Genomic DNA, 17165 nt, shown 5'->3' on the forward strand with positions numbered 1-17165 from the left:
TAAATTATCATATTCACTAAATTAAAAGTGAATATGATACTGCTATATGATGAATCACACTCCTAAAATCACAAAACTAACCATGAATAATAAGAGACAAAATATAAAAATTCATTCAATTAATACACTTACCTGATGAGTTAGAAGATTATAATCAAAATACAAATCTAAGAATACAAAACTAATAGGTTTGAATGAAAAATAAAATAAAATTTTATGCATTATTCTTTTTGGAAGTATGAAAGATCTAGGTATGAAAGGGGGAGGAAAAAGGGTTTATGGTAAGCGTTGTTAACTGCTTAATATTGTGAATGAATTTATTATCTTTTAATTTTATTTATTTTATTTTTAATAGTGAGAGTGAGAAGTACCATACACCTGAATGTATGGTATAAGAATTGAACGTACTGCCATTTGTGTTATTTAATCATAGAGCTAATCAACTAAGTGCATCTAACAGTATTAAGACAAAAGTCATTACTAGGATTACTAAACAACCACTACGAGTTGACTTGTACTTTCCACATCACAAGGAAGAATCTTTAGGATTCCTAGATTTTTTTTGTTCTTCCCAACCTATGGTCATCACGACGTCACTTACTTTACGGTTTTCCTAACGGGTGTCTTAAGAGTACACAATTAAAAAACCATTTAAAGAAATACTTTTAGGAATCTATCATGAGAAATGAAAGGATATACCTATTATCACCAATTTTAATGAATGAATCTTAAAACTATTAACTTATATATTTTCTTATCGTGTGCCCTTAGGACACCCATTAAACAATCCAAATCTAAATATTCTTTGTCATTTTGAATCTAGTTAGTATCCAACTTTACTACGGCATCACAACAAAGAATGCTGCATCTTTGGACAAACCAGGTGACCTTTCACTGAATATTCTTCGTCATTTGGAATCTAGTTAGTAGATCCTGTATATTAACCTCTGTATGCACCACACTTATCATTCCACTAAAAACACTGAATATACAACAAGTTTACTGATAGTGAAGCAGAAAACAATGGAAGGACGGAAATTCCTACGTTTTATGTCTCTTTTACTAGGAGTTTTCCTCTTCTTTGTTTGTACTGTCAACTGGAGTTCCACTGTTCTCCCTTACAACACCTTACACTGGGTTGACAAGGAGGCCGAGACAACTCTTTGGCCTCCTGGTCACAAACCTGTCCATGTCAATGACCATACATCTGATGTTCCACGTCATCCTTTGGACCCGCTAACGGTTCAGGAGATGAACCGGGTGCGGACCATTTTGTCCTCGCACCGGCTCTTTAAGAACGCAAAGTCATATGCTCTGCACAACGTTGTTGTTGAGGAGCCATCGAAGTCACTTGTTGTGAAATGGAGGGAGGGGGATTCCTTGCCTCGTAGGAAGGCTTCTGTCGTTGCACGTGTGGATGGGGTTACGCATGTGCTTAGTATTGACTTGGGGTTGGGTCGAGTTGTAAGGGTTGATACTGGTGGGTTGTCTGGGTACCCGACTCTGACCATCGAAGATATGAGGCTGGCTACTTTTGCTCCATTGTCGAGTGCTGAGTTTAATAAAACGATTTTGGACCGTGGAGTTGACTTGGCAGATTTGGCTTGCTTCCCTATCTCCTCAGGTAATATACTCATAGTACCTAAGAGGGGGAGAGGGTGAATTAGGTACTATTTAAAAATTTAACTTCAACTTTATTGATTTAAGGTAAGTTGTAGGATAAAAAGAGATAAGAGAATACTTCGAATAATATTGAGAAATTAAACGAGTATTAAAATGGACGTTTGCTGAAGTATGAAGGTAACAATTATTACGATTGTATTATTTTTGTCTCGATTTATGAAATCTGATAGACCAAATGTGACAGTATGTGGAACTGTTACTTCAAAAGTTAAGCAAAAGAAATGCAAACGAAATAAAGAGCAGCGGAATAAAACAAATAAAATCAAACACGAGATTTTTGAATTGGTTCGGCAAGAACTCAAGTGCCTACGTCCAATCTACTTTTTATTGATTAATTTTAGTGATCTACTCCAACTACTAAAAAACCCGTACAATAAAAAGACAACAACCTACTCCGGTTGTGACACAAGTTCAAGAACTACTCCGTTCTAGAACAAGTTAACTCGCAACCTACTCCGGTTGCCAAAGAGTTAAAGACTACTCCGTCCTAAACTCTACATACAAACTTAGAACGTTATAAGGATCAAGTTTCCACTAGCTTATTCTTAACAAGAATTGAGATGGACAACTTTACAAGATCAACGGTTCATAAGTTAGAGAGTTTAGTATGTTAAAGTAACAGTAGCTATGATTGTAACACTTGAAGACTTTTAAAAGCTTTGCAAAATAAAGACTCGGTTTATAAGCTTTGAAAACAATTTTGCAAACTTAGATGAAATCTCAGAAAAAGTCTTGAGGTTTTGAGGGGATAAGGCACGCCTTTTATAGGGAGAGCAAGCAAGGTGGGTTGTTAGGGTTTTAAGGATCAAGGACCATCACATGTGATGAGGTTCAACAACTTCCCAAACTTGCACAAAAGAGGGTTCTTATTCAAAAGGCAAAGGAGAGAAAGAGTGTTTGAAATTATCCAAAAGAGATCATAATTTTTCAGAAAACAAAGGGTGGAAAACAAGTCACATGATGGCAAACTATCATAAAAATGGCAAAAAGCAATCCTTATTTTATGAAAGACCAAAGAGTCAAATTTGCACAAAGAGGAAACAATTTGAAATGATAATTACTCAAACCACTTTTTCTAGAAAGCCAAATCCTTGCAAAAAATCTGAAAGTCATCTTTTAATATTCAAGACACGTAAATGACTTTTGAAAGATAAGAGGAAGTTCCAAGTGTTACGAATCAAGGCAACGGTCAGTCATTGTTACTTGTGAAAGTGTGATGGTCTTATTTGTTTCTATTTCTTTAAAATACTCTACTTTCTAACTTGTACATTAGATGACGCCTAGGACTCAATACATTGGGTGATCAACAATTCAACACTTCCTAATCTAAGCTTGATTTAATCATAAATCCTGAAAAGGTAAACTAAGATAGCACACATTAAATGGGCATGTTATCATCAGTCAAAGGAACCCAACAAATTCCCCCTTTGATGATGACAAGCCGTAAAATGAATGTAAACAACTTATTTCAAGATTTAATCAAGCAAGATCATATGAGAGAAGGAACTATATTACCTTATGGAGCAAGAACTTAAATCAAACTTACCATGGCAAATTTACATTGCCCAAAACAAGAGTAAAATTTGTGAAGGTTAGGCCTAGTTATGAGTTAACCAATATGCAACGAGATTAAGAGCATGAGTTTACCTTTTTTCCCTCTTGACATTATCAAAAAGGGCAGGGATGTCAAAAGCATTCAAGAACAAGCATTCATAAGAAAACGCAAGAAGACACACACAAACGTGACAAGATAACAAGGTCAACACAAACATACGGTTTAAACATAGTCTAACCATAGTTCACCAAAGCTAAAAGAAGTTTAACATACACCACCAAGCAAGAAATTAAGAGTGATCATTCGGTAGAGAAACAAAAGAAAAAGGCAAGGCAAAGATAGGTAAGAGTTTAAATGGGTAAAAGGGTTCAAGGAGAGGAAGCTTGGTTACCATCTGATTCATCACCCAAGGGGTCATCATCCAGCGGGTCGGCTATATCATCATCACCATGCTCCTTAGTTGAGAGAAGAGTGGAAATGATATCCACTTCACCACGAATCACGTCCATAGTGGATGTAAGAGCCGAGAGAGCCATGTCCTTTTGACTAGCATCATGCTTGACCCAAGCACTCAAATCAGCAATGGCTTGGAGAATTTCCCGTAAACTACCCGTTCCAACTTGACTAGACGACCCACCCTCTGGTTCCGACTTAATTTTCACAGAAATCAGTTCATTATCCACTTTGATAAGCATCTTTCCCATTTGACCATCACTCATTATATCACACATGTCCAAGGACCCCATGCTAGAGTTAACTAACACCCCGTGTGCTTAACGATTGACAACCATATTCCATAGGGTAGATGAAGCACATTAGTGGAGGGTTTACGGAGTTTGGCCGAGATAAGGTCAAAGCGCTTAAACATTAACCCAATCAAATTAACCTTTTTATGAGTTGCAATATGATATATGAGATATTGTTGGGATGTGGACAATTTTCCCCGGTCACCCGAAGGGTAAAGAGAACGACAAAGCATGTTAAAGATTAATCGGAGAGGAGGGGGTATGGAGGTATTACTAACGGGACCACAAGTGACGGCTTTTGGACAAACAACTTTGGCAACAGCTAAGGGTGAGGCATAAGTTAGGGCTACCCAAGTTTCAGCAGAGATATTGTCATAACCTCCGGTTGGGACATTAAGAGCAGTAGCAAAATCAGATTGAAAAAGTTTGAGCGGTTTACCATTAACTTTAGCCGTGAGAAAATCACCCGACTTATCCACTCGGACCGTTGAAAAAAACTGAACCACTTCACTGACAAACACGGGTTCACAAAGCTCCAATAGATTTTCCCACCCTTGAGCCATAATCATATCTCTTACATTGTGAAAAGCGGGAGACTCAAACCAGGACTGTTTATAGATCCGAGGAGAGTGAATAGCTTTAGGTGACATCAATCGTTCACAATTTTTGTAGATAGAGGTGGGAATATCCAAGCTTTCAAGTTGTTCCCAAACACGGGCCATATCCCATTTGGAGGTGAGTGACACTGAATCTGATGGTGAAAGATACACCAATTTTTTCTTTGAGGGTTTGGATTTTTTGGAAGGGGGTTCAAGGGATGGTTCAAATGGGGGATCAATGGTTTGATTGAGAGTAGTAGATCCGGGGTCAACTTCACTTTGCTCGACACTCTCTGAAATTGGGGGTAAAGAGGATTCGGTAACTGTCGCTTTTCTTTTATTAACTTTCTTTGTCGGAATCGGAACGGAATCAGTAGGTTTTGTTGGATTCACACTTATATCACATGGAGTTTCTTCATTATCATCAATATCCACAATGACGGTCTCGGTGGATGAGCTTGAGACTGTAGTACCCTTCTTGCGACCACCTCGAGTTCGACGCCCAACCATGGTGGAGATTGGAACGTCGTCAGATGGGACCGTAGTTGGAGGAATAGTGGCGAGAGGGGTTGGATGAGGGTTTACAGATTCTGGGTTAGAGGTTGGTGATGGATTTGTGGGTGGATTTTGATGTCGAGGAAAGGCATAAGAGTCTTTTTGAGGTGGCATAGTTTTGGAGGTAGGTGGTGGGTCAGATGATGGAGATGGGTTCGTCATTTTTGTGGGTTTGATGGGAATAGTGGTGTTAAAAGAGGTTTTGACCATGGTGGGTAAAAGGGTTATAGGGTAGGTGAGATGGAGGGAGTGGAAGGTGAAAGGTTTTGTGGGTTGAGGGATTTTGGACGGGGGGTTAAAGGGATGATTGGCCCAATCAATAAATGAGGTAAGTGGAGGTAGTTGGCCCAATAAATTGAGTTGATCACTCGAAATAAAAAGCAAGGTAGCATAACATAAACGTAAATTTAGATATGAGGTTGAGTGATTATCAACTCACGAGTATGGTGTCAATTTTTGGTCTAAAAATGATATGGATGCCCTTAGAACACTTAATAACATATGTCCATTTTAGTTTAATCAATTTGAGAAATTAGCAAGACTCATACTAGAAATCACAAGCAATTAATTAACCCAATTTCTAGTCTAAATTTCTCAAAATGTTCTCTTGCAAGTGGCTTAGTAAAAATGTCGGCAATTTGGTTTTCCGTTTTGCAAAAGATAAGTCTAACATGTCCTTTCTCCACATGATCGCGAATGAAATGATGACGAATCAATATGTTTGGTTTTAGAGTGTTGAATAGGATTTTTGGAAATATTTATTGCACTCGTATTATCACACATTATGGGAACGAAGTCAAAAATAATACCAAAATCAAGAAGTTGTTGTCTTACCCAAAGGAGTTGAGAACAACAATGTGCGGCACTAACATACTCGCTTTCGGCCGTTGAAAGAGCTACCGTGTTTTGTTTCTTTGAGGCCCATGAAATCAGGCAAGGACCTAAGAATGTTGCAATTCCGTAGGTTCTCTTTCTTTCTACCGTGCACCCCGCATAGTCCGCATCCGAAAAGCCTATGAGATCAAAAGGACAATGTAAGGGATACCATAAGTAGAGATCTTGTGTTCCAATCAAGTACCGAAGAATTCGTTTAACGGCTTTAAAATGGGATTCTTTCGGATTTGCTTGGAACCTAGCACATAAACAAACACTAAAGAGAATGTCGGGACGACTTGCGGTCAAGTAAAGAAGTGAGCCTATCATACCTCTATACACCTTTTCACTAACATTCTTACCGAGTTCATCTTTGTCCAATTTGGACCCGGCTACCATAGGTGTATCATGAGACCTACAATTTGTCATCCCAAATTTCTTAAGCATTTCTTTGATGTACTTTTGTTGATGAATCATGATTCCATCCTTTGATTATTTGATTTGGAGTCCAAGGAAAAATCCTAGCTCACCCATCATGCTCATTTCAAACTCCGATTTCATTAGTTCCGAAAAATACAAGTATAGGAGTTCATTTGTTGCACCAAATATAATGTCATCAACATATACTTGGATAACCAACAGTTCAGCACTGTGACTTTAAGAACAATGTTTTGTCAACGGAGCCTCTTTTAAAACCATTTTCAATAAGAAATTTAGACAATCTATCATACCAACACCTAGGTGCTTGTTTTAAACCATAAAGAGCTTTGTCTAATTTGAAAACATGGTTAGGCAAATCATTGTCCTCAAAGCCCGGTGGTTGCTCTACAAAGACATCTTCTTCCAAATATCCATTTCAGAAAGCGGTTTTAACATCCATTTGGAAGAGTTTAATGCCTTTGTGAGCCGCAAAAGTTATGAGTAATCGTATGGCTTCAAGTCTAGCTACCGGTGCATAGGTCTCATCGTAGTCAATACCTTCTTGTTGGTTATAACCTTGCACCACTAGCCTAGCCTTGTTCCTTACAATTTCTCCCGAGTCATCAAGCTTATTGCGAAAGACCCACCTAGTACCAATGACGGTACGATTAGGCGGTCTAGGGACTAAGTGTCATACCTCGTTTCTTTTGAATTGATTGAGTTCTTCTTGCATGGCAAGCAACCAATTTGCATCAGTCAGAGCGACTGTTACATTGGCGGGTTCAATTTGAGAGAGGAAGGCATTGTGGGCACAATACTCGTTAAGATGAGCGAGATTGTTGAGGGATGATCTTGTTCGAATTCTAGAGTTGAGATCGCTTGTGAGATTAGAGAGTGGATGAGAGCTTTGATGTTTCCACTTCTTTGGAACAATAGTTTCTTGTTCCCCCTCAGCAGTATCAGTCTCAGTGACTGTTTCCATTTGCTTAGAGTGGTGTTCATCAAAGACTTGTTTTGAGTTGATTCAGTGCGGAGGTGGAGACAACGATCGTTGGAGTGTTGCATCCAGAGAGGAAACAACAGCAGGTGTACCACGTGTTCCCCCTGAGTTGCAGCTTTCCTTTGAAGGTAACAGTCCCTGTGGCTGTTGCAAGTCAGTGTTGGGAGCCTATATTTCTTCGAACACGAAATCCTTTCGAACAAGACCAATTTCGAACTCATCATCATCATCATCATCATATTCTTCCACGTTTTGTACCTGTCCAAGCATACTCGATTCATCAAAAATGAAATGGATGCTTTCTTCAATTAACATGGTTCGTTTATTGTAAACTTTATAGGCATTGCTATGATTGGAGTAGCCAATAAACACCCCTTCATCACTACGTGGATCGAACTTACCCAAGTTGTTTTTACCATTGTTATGAACAAAACATTTGCTTCCAAAACATCTAAATTATGAAATATTGGGTTTTCTTCCACGTAGTAATTCATAGGGAGTTTTATTTAAGATACTCCTTATCATGACGCGATTATGAATGTAGCAAGCGGTATTTACCGCTTCGGCCCAAAAGTTCTTAGGCAACTTACTACATAATAACATTGTTCTAGCCATACCTTCAAGGGTCCTATTCATCCTTTCAACCACACCATTTTGTTGTGGGGTTCTAGGAGCCGAGAAATTATGGTCTACACCATTGTCATCACAATAAGCACCAAATGATGAGTTTTCGAATTCGGTTCCATGATCGGTTCTTATTGAAACAAGTTTTAAACTAAGTTTATTTTGAATCTTCCTTAACCAAATTAGAAACTCATCAAATGCCTCATTCTTAGAGCTTAAGAAGAGTGCCCAAACAAACCTAGAGTAATCATCAACAATGACAAACACATAACGACTACCACCTCTACTTCTAGTTCTCATTGGTCCACACAAGTCGATATGTAGAAGTTGTAAAGGTTGAGATGTACTCACAATTCTTTTGGATTTAAAGGAACTTCTAACATGTTTGCCTCTAGCACATTCATCACACACTTTATCAAAATCAAACTTCATATTGGGAATGCCTTCAACTAAGTCGAGTCTTTTAAGGGTGTTAAGAGTTTTAGTGCTAATATGACCAAACCTTTTATGCCATAGCCAAGGATCATTGTTCATTACACTCATGCAAGACATGGTATAACCGGATAGAGTGTTCAAATTAGTTAAGTATACGTCTTTGACACGTCTTCCTTCGAGGATTAATTCATGAGTAGTGGCATCAATTATCCGACACACATTAGCACTAAATTCTACAATATTACCCTTATCACAAAGTTGAGAAATGATAATGAGATTATGCTTCAAACCTTTGACAAGCCGCACGTTGTCGACACAAAGTAATGGTGACTTACCAACCTTTCCAATGCCAATTACTTCACCCTTTTTGTTGTCACAAAACCTTACCGTGCCACCATTATATGCTTTAAGTGAGAGGAATTGGCTTCTATCACCCGTCATGTGACGAGAGCATCCACTATCCAAGTACCAATTGCGGCCGCCTCTCACCAAGCCTTACACAAGAATAGACTTTGAGTTTAGGAACCCAAACAAACTTGGGTCCCTTTTTGTGATCAACATATCTTACGGTGTCTTTCCTAATCCATATTTGTTTTATTACTTTGATGCTCTTGTTAATGTCATCAAATCTTTTTCTACAAGCATTGAAGACATGACCATTCTTACCACAATAGTTGCAAATAATGTACTCGGGAAGACCAACATATTTCCTTCTTCTAAAATCAGTTTTAGGCTTCTGGATGCAACAGTCTGTCTGACTGTTCCATTTGAAGCCCAAACCAGCAACTTTACTACATCTCTCGGTTTGACTCGTGAGAAAGTTTAACACATTTTGACTTCCCTCCCATTTTTCAGTGATGTTTTTAGCTTTTACAAGTTCATTGGTCAAGTCATTGACTCTGGAGAGGAGATGCAGATTCTTTTCTTTTTCCCTTTTGAGTTCATCATTGTTTACACTTTCTATAGACACCATTTTCTCAACTATGAAGTCATGGGTGTGGTTATTGAGTTTAGACACGAGATATCCGATCTTTTCTTTGGACTCCTCATACTTAGATGTCATCTCATCAAGACGTTTGTTTAGATCAACGAATTCATCGGATCTATGATGAGGAGTAGATCTAGAAGTGCTACACTCGGGCATACCCTTTTGAAGAAGGGTAAGCCTCTCATGAAGAACCTCTATTTCTTTCTTGAGACTAACTACCTCACCTTTTAGACACTTGTTTTCATTGACCAAACATTCAATTTTCTCATTGGACTTGTCTAAATGTTTGTCAGAAGCAACAGTCCCAGACACTGTTTCTCTTAGGTCTACAATCTCAACCACAAGGTCATAGACTTCATTTTCGAGAGCATCTTTATCCCTCAAAAGATCATCACGCTCCTTGGTTAGTGAGGAAACTTGCATCACCAAGGTAGTGTTGATATTTTCAAGGTCAGAGACGTCCGTGGGGGTCATCTTAAGACGCTCTAATTCTTTAGTCAAATGTTTGTTCAACTTGTTGACTCTTTTAACTTCATCATAGGCCTCAGAGGTGACAGTGTGACGCTGTCTGTTGCTTTTAGTTCATTTTTAAGGTTAAAGTTCTCTTGAGCAATTTCCTCAATCTCATTTTGCATTACCTCAAGTTTATCATTTTGAAACCGACACTTATCAAAAAGTTGGTCAAGAAGCTTACATACTTTCTCTTTGGAGTAAGTTCTAGCCTTGGCCTTTATATGATTTACCTCGTTGTCGGAATCGGATTCGGAGTCATCGGGATTAGCCATGAGGCATCTTAGGTGTTCGATTTTTGAGGTTTTTGAGACTTTATCCTTAAGATGACTTGTAAGACACATTTTAGCCTCTAGTTCCTCCTCGATGAGTTCCTCATCTTCCTCGGAGTCAGACATTCCCCAAATTGCACTCATGACTCTATGTTTATAGTCATTTTTAACTTTTTCTCTTATTTCCTTTGATTTGATATCATCCCACTTGGGACGTTCTTTAATTTGGTGAGTTTTATCACCACATTTAAAGCATCCCACGGTGGAATTAGGTCGTTTCTTAGGAAAGCGTTTTTTCGAGTAATTATTAGTGAACCTTTTGTTTCCTTGACCATTGACTAACCCGGCTAGATTCCTTGAGAACATAGCAAACTCGTCTTCCTCCTCATCTTCTCCATCAATTGGAGAGGATGTGAGGGCGAGACTCTTTCCCTTTGAGGACTCACTAGAATGCTTGTCGAGATTAAACTCATGAGCCATTAGTGATCCCATTAGTTCATGAAGAGATAGGGTTGACAAGTCTTTAGCTTCCTCTATGGCGGTGACCTTGGGTTGCCACTTAGAGGTTAGACTACGAAGGATTTTTCGAATGATGTCCTCGGACTCGAAATTCCTTCCTAGACTCTTTAGATCATTAATAATACAAGAAAAACGTGAAGAAAAGCTATTTATGGACTCGTCCTTTGACATTCTAAACATCTCATATTGTTGCATGAGAAGGTCAACACAGTGTTTTCTCACTTGGGATGTCCCTTCATAAGCAAGTACAAGAGAATCCCAAATAGATTTTGCCGTAGGACATCCAGAGATTCGACTAACTTCCCTCTCACCAACACAACGTTGAAGAATCGACATTGCTTTGGAGTTCTTTTCGGCAAGTTTGAAGTCATTTTCATTGTAATATTTTTCCTCTTTCGTTTTGGTGAAACCGTTTAAGATATCGGTTTCCTCAATAACAAGAGGTCCATTTTGGATGATGTTCCAACATTGATAGTCTATACTTTTGATGTAATGTTCCATTTTGAGTTTCCACCATCCAAAATTCGCACCGGTAAAGACCGGGATCTTGGAGTGTTTCTCGGAATCCATTACCCACGAATCAAACTCTAAGGCGATTAGCCTCGATCAAGAGCACGAGGCTCTGATACCAATTGTTGAGTTTATGGATTCAAGTACCTAAGAGGGGGAGGGGGTGAATTAGGTACTATTTAAAAATTTAACTTCAACTTTATTGATTTAAGGTAAGTTGTAGGATAAAAAGAGATAGGAGAATACTTCGAATAATATTGAGAAATTAAACGAGTATTAAAATGGACGTTTGCTGAAGTATGAAGGTAACAATTGTTCTGACTGTAGCTATTTGTCTCGGTTTTATGAAATACAGATGACAGACCAAATGTGACAAAGATGTGGAACTATTACTTCAAAAGTTAAGCAAAAGAAATGCAAACGAAATAAAGAGCAGCGGAATAAAACAAATAAAATCAAACACGAGATTTTTGAATTGGTTCGGCAAGAACTCAAGTGCCTACGTCCAATCTACTTTTTATTGATTAATTTTAGTGATCTACTCCGACTACTAAAAAACCCGTACAATAAAAAGACAATAACCTACTCCGGTTGTGACACAAGTTCAAGAACTACTCCGTTCTAGAACACGTTAACTCGCAACCTACTCCGGTTGCCAAAGAGTTAAAGACTACTCCGTCCTAAACTCTACATACAAACTTAGAACGTTATAAGGATCAAGTTTCCACTAGCTTATTCTTAACAAGAATTGAGGTGGACAACTTTACAACATCAACGGTTCATAAGTTAGAGAGTCTAGTATGTTAAAGTAATAGTAGCTATGATTGTAACACTTGAAGACTTTTAAAAACTTTGCAAAATAAAGACTCGGTTTATAAGCTTTGAAAACAATTTTGCAAACTTAGATGAAATCGCAGAAAAAATCTTGAGGTTTTGAGGGGATAAGGCACGCCTTTTATAGGGAGAGCAAGCAAAGTGAGTTGTTAGGGTTTTAAGGATCAAGGACCATCATATGTGATGAGGTTCAACAACTTCCCAAACTTGCACAAAAGAGGGTTCTTATTCAAAGGGCAAAGGAGAGAAAGAGTGTTTGAAATTATCCAAAAGAGATCATAAGTTTTCAGAAAACAAAGGGTGGAAAACAAGTCACATGATGACAAGCTTTCACAAAAATGGCAAAAAACAATCCTTATTTTATGAAAGACCAAAGAGTCAAATTTGCACAAAGAGGAAACAATTTGAAATGATAATTACTCAAACCACTTTTTCTAGAAAGTCAAATCCTTGCAAAAAAATGTGAAAGTCATCTTTTAAAATTCAAGACACGTAAATGACTTTTGAAAGATAAGAGGAAGTTCCAAGTGTTACGAATCAAGGCAACGGTCCAGATTGCTGTTACTTGAGAAAGTAACAGTGGTCTTGACTGTTTCTATTTCTTTAAAATTCTCTAGTTTCTAACTTGTACATTAGATGACGCCTAGGACTCAATACATTGGGTGATCAACAATTCAACACTTCTTAATCCAAGCTTGATTTAATCATAAATCCTGAAAAGGTAAACTAAGATAACACACATTAAATGGGCATGTTATCATCAATCAAAGGAACCCAACAGTTACAGAATTCGGCTTCTGTTTAGCATGCATTAATTAGACCAATGATTTCTTAAACTCCGTATTGTTCTACGTCACCACAATTTGTATTTGTTTTGAGAGTGATATTCATCAAATTCAGTTTCAATACTGTCAAAAACTGAAAGTGGAAAACTACTCTGGTTGTTGGTAGCTAGCAAAAACTTTGGTCAATTTGTTGTCTAAGGCATGATATTCGGGCCGGTCCGGTACATTTTCAGGCCCTAGGCAAAATTGTAAAATAAGGCCCCTTTAAAAATTTTATTGAAGTAATTCACGTGTCATTTTCCAATACAATTCAATGAATGATGAAAAGTAGCCATGAAGGATAGAACACAAGACTTCTTTCCTAATTATGAGTTTTATATGAAATAATTCTAATTGACAAAAAGCGTCACTCTATAGAGTAAAGAGTGGACTTCTAGTTTCAGAATTGAGCTCCTATCAGACTTGGGCGCTTGTCAAAAAACCCAGTAAACAGGCCTCTGGGCCGGCCCTGATGATATTGAATCTTTGTTTGAGAGTCAATCAGTAGTATGTTGGTAACTCTGTCGGCGATGCAGCCATACAGGTTTGGAATTGTAGTAATTTGAATATTATCGTTTGCAGGATGGTTTGGCAAGAAAGTAGAGGAAAAGAGGAGGTTGATCAAGGTACAATGCTACACCATGAAAGACACAGCCAACTTTTACATGAGACCAATAGAAGGGCTCACTGTACTAGTTGATCTGGATACTAATGAAGTTATAGAGATCACTGATCATGGCAAGGAAATTCCAATTCCCAAAGCTGCTAACACAGACTACCGTCTCTCGGCCCAGACCGACACCCATAAAAAAATCAAGCCTGTGAACCCTATATCACTCGAGCAGCCTAGGGGCCCAAGTTTCACAATTGAAGGGCACATGGTTAAATGGGCAAACTGGGAGTTTCATCTTAAACCCGACCCAAGAGCTGGGGTGATCATATCACGCGCCATGGTCTGGGACCCTGATAGTGGGGAGCTAAGGAGTGTGATGTACAAAGGGATGAGCTCTGAGTTATTTGTTCCGTACATGGATCCTACTGATGCATGGTATTTCAAGACATATATGGATGCGGGTGAATACGGGTTTGGTTTACAAGCTATGCCTCTTGTACCTCTTAACGATTGCCCGAGGAATGCATATTACATGGATGGTGTGTTTGCAGCTGGTGATGGAACGCCGTATGTGAGGTCCAATATGGTTTGCGTGTTTGAGAGTTATGCGGGTGATATTGGGTGGCGGCACTCTGAGAGTCCACTTACAGGATTGGAGGTATGACTTTGTTTAACATATGCTTATATATAAGCATAGGATTTACAACATTTCATTGTTAAAACCAATTAGTGTCATGAAAGACGGTCTCATATTAATATAACGTGAGATCCTACCACTACATCCATTGCCCTGTTAAAAATGAAATCTAAGAACTACTCTTAATATGGGTCGGCATCAGAGATCATATGAAATGAATTTCAATATTCTGTGATTCTTGTGGATCCCCTGTTTTAGGTACAACAATAATTTTGAAAACAATATGCTAATTATTTAAGTTCATGTATTATAGTGTCATTGTTGTAGACACATCACTCATGTATTTGAGTTAGTCTCGCATCTCCGTCTCATACAAGAGATTAGGTTGATTAGACTCGTCTTTTTATTTGCAGATCCGTGAGGCAAGGCCAAAGGTGACCCTTGTTGTAAGAATGGCTGCTTCGGTAGGTAATTACGACTATATAGTGGACTGGGAATTTCAAACTGATGGTCTTATCAAAATCAAGGTTAGTAATCAAGTAAAAAGAAAAATGTTATTCATTTTGTCAAAGCTCAGATCATATGCCTTGGCGATTTCAATTATCTGCAAAATAAATTTGATGCAGGTTGGACTAAGTGGTATATTGATGGTGAAAGGCACACCATACATGAACATGAACCAAGTTCCAAACCAAGAAAACATGCATGGAACCTTATTGTCCGAAAATGTTATTGGTGTTATCCATGACCATTACATCACATTCTATCTCGACATGGACATTGATGACTCGGACAATTCCTTTGTGAAAGTGAACCTGAAGAGGCAAGATACCTCTCCAGGGGAGTCACCTCGGAAAAGCTACTTAAAAACTGTTAGAAAAGTTGCTAAGACTGAAAAGGATGCGCAAATCAAGCTCAAGCTTTATGACCCGTATGAGTTCCACGTGGTTAACCCGAATAAGAAAACCAGAGTCGGTAACCCGGTTGGATATAAGGTGGTTCCTGCTGGTACAGCGGCTAGCCTACTTGATCCTGAGGATCCGCCCCAAAAGAGAGGTGCCTTCACCAATAACCAGATATGGGTCACTCCGTACAATAAAAGTGAGGAGTGGGCTGGTGGAATCTTTGTTTACCAAAACGAAGGCGAAGATAATCTCGCTTCATGGTCTAACAGGTAACAGTCAGTACCAAAACGAAATCTTGGATTATCGGGAAAAACACTATCCCATACCTCGGGATACAAAACTATCAATTTGGATCCTCTCCATTTCCTTCCATTTCTTTTTAGCGGTTCATATATTAATTGAGTGAAAATATGGTGAATTTTGCAGGGATAGATCAATAGAGAACAAAGACATAGTATTATGGTACACCTTAGGGTTTCACCATATACCATGTCAAGAGGACTTCCCAATCATGCCAACAGTGTCATCGAGTTTTGATTTGAAGCCTGTCAATTTCTTCGAGAACAATCCTATCCTTGGAGTTCCTCCGAACTTTGAAAAGGATCTCCCTGTTTGCGAAGCTGCTACTGCTTCTGCTTGAAACAGAACAAGCAAGTCGATTGTATAAAAATTTCGGAACTATGGGGAATATATGATTCGCCCCTTTTCACTGTTCCTTAGGTGTAAGTTCAGCATGATCCTGTGTCTCATCAAGTGTCCGGAGACTCCAAAGTCCCGACTCTGATTGTAGTCTTTTTTTTCCTTATTTGTACGTCATTATGATTTATGTGCAAAACCTAATACTGTATAATGATTGTATTATATGGATGGCGCAAAAGCTAATACTGTATAATGATTGTATTATGTTGGAAGTAATGCAAAAAACTAGTAATGTTGTCTAGATACATTGCATTGTAGAGAAGCTTTACATTACCTCGTAAGAGAATCTCTCCACTCCCACCACTAAATGCATGTTTATAGCCCCATTAACTCCATGTTTATGGTAGTGGTTATGCCTCTTTATAGTGCTATTTAATCACTATAAATATGAGAAGTATGTAGTCATTTGAGATACACATCTTGCATATATCTCTACTATTTCTCTATGATAATTTTGAGCATACCATATGAGTTCCAACTCCTAATGGTTGAGTACACAACTTTTAGGAGTGTTGTGTGACCTTGGGGGACGACGCCTATATAGATTTGTACCGTAGTCGGGGCGATTTCGTTTCTCATTCAGCGGCCTCCATACCACGACACAACAACAAATATTCTCTAATTATATCTTCGCCCCTATAGTGATACTATATTTCCAACAATTGAGAAACGAAATTTTGTCACTATTATTGTTGTTGTATTCTCGTCATTGAGAATCATTTTATTGGAGAAAATATTTATTTTCGTCTAGAAGATTCAGCCCGTATGGAGTTAGCCAGCATGTCGGTATTTTGGCCATAACTCGGTCTCTAGACCTTTGTTTGAGGCGTGTAATATGGCGTTGGAAAGCTAAGAATAAGGGCTACAACTTTGTAGTTTAAGCCGTGAGCAGATTTTGTCATTTAGCTTCCCTAATGTTCCGGGTGTAATTTCGGAGCAGGATTATGACCACTTAAGCTTGTAGAATGACGTCGTTTGCTTGTCTCTTCCTTTCGCTCTCTCCTGTAAAGATGAACAAACTGAGGGCTCGGCTTGGTACCGAGCGTACTCACTCCGACGCTCAAGTCAGTAAACTTAAAGAGATAAGTTGTGTGTTAACTTGGCAAAGTATATTGTAGAGAGATAAGGGAGTTTTATACCAGTTTATTAGATGTTTTTCTGATAGTTTTTTGGGATCCTTTTCTCAATGAGAGAAGTGGAGTATTTATAAACTTTCACCTTTTGTCACGTAGTGGCCAAGTGGCTAGCAGGTGGAAAGATTGTCTTACCCTCGGCCGAGGGACCCATGACAGGCCGGCAGGCCTGGTTGACTCCATGTCGAGGGGACTTGGATGTGAGTACGCGGATATGCCTCTCGGCCGGCT

At 38.6% G+C, this 17165-nt stretch overlaps 1 protein-coding gene across 1 annotated transcript; it reads left to right on the forward strand.

The window, feature by feature from the left end:
- The first annotated feature begins 958 nt into the window (after nt 1–958).
- On the forward strand, nt 959–16005 carry LOC141587334 (amine oxidase [copper-containing] gamma 1-like). The gene is made up of 5 exons (XM_074408795.1): nt 959–1624; nt 13530–14218; nt 14611–14724; nt 14824–15371; nt 15529–16005. The coding sequence occupies exons 1-5, from the start codon at nt 1024–1026 to the stop codon at nt 15740–15742; spliced, it is 2166 nt and encodes a 721-aa protein (XP_074264896.1). The 5' UTR covers nt 959–1023; the 3' UTR covers nt 15743–16005.
- The last annotated feature ends 1160 nt before the right edge of the window (nt 16006–17165 follow it).

Source organism: Silene latifolia, chromosome 6, assembly GCF_048544455.1.
Source record: "Silene latifolia isolate original U9 population chromosome 6, ASM4854445v1, whole genome shotgun sequence".
Lineage (NCBI taxonomy): Eukaryota > Viridiplantae > Streptophyta > Magnoliopsida > Caryophyllales > Caryophyllaceae > Silene > Silene latifolia.

Bases quoted from the DNA above. Each gene is read 5' to 3' on its own strand.
- LOC141587334 (XM_074408795.1), top strand. From the start codon at position 1,024: ATGGAAGGACGGAAATTCCTACGTTTTATGTCTCTTTTACTAGGAGTT. The intron at 1,625-13,529 runs GTAATATACTCA...TATCGTTTGCAG, and splicing joins TTGCTTCCCTATCTCCTCAG to GATGGTTTGGCAAGAAAGTA. The intron at 14,725-14,823 runs GTTAGTAATCAA...AATTTGATGCAG, and splicing joins ATGGTCTTATCAAAATCAAG to GTTGGACTAAGTGGTATATT.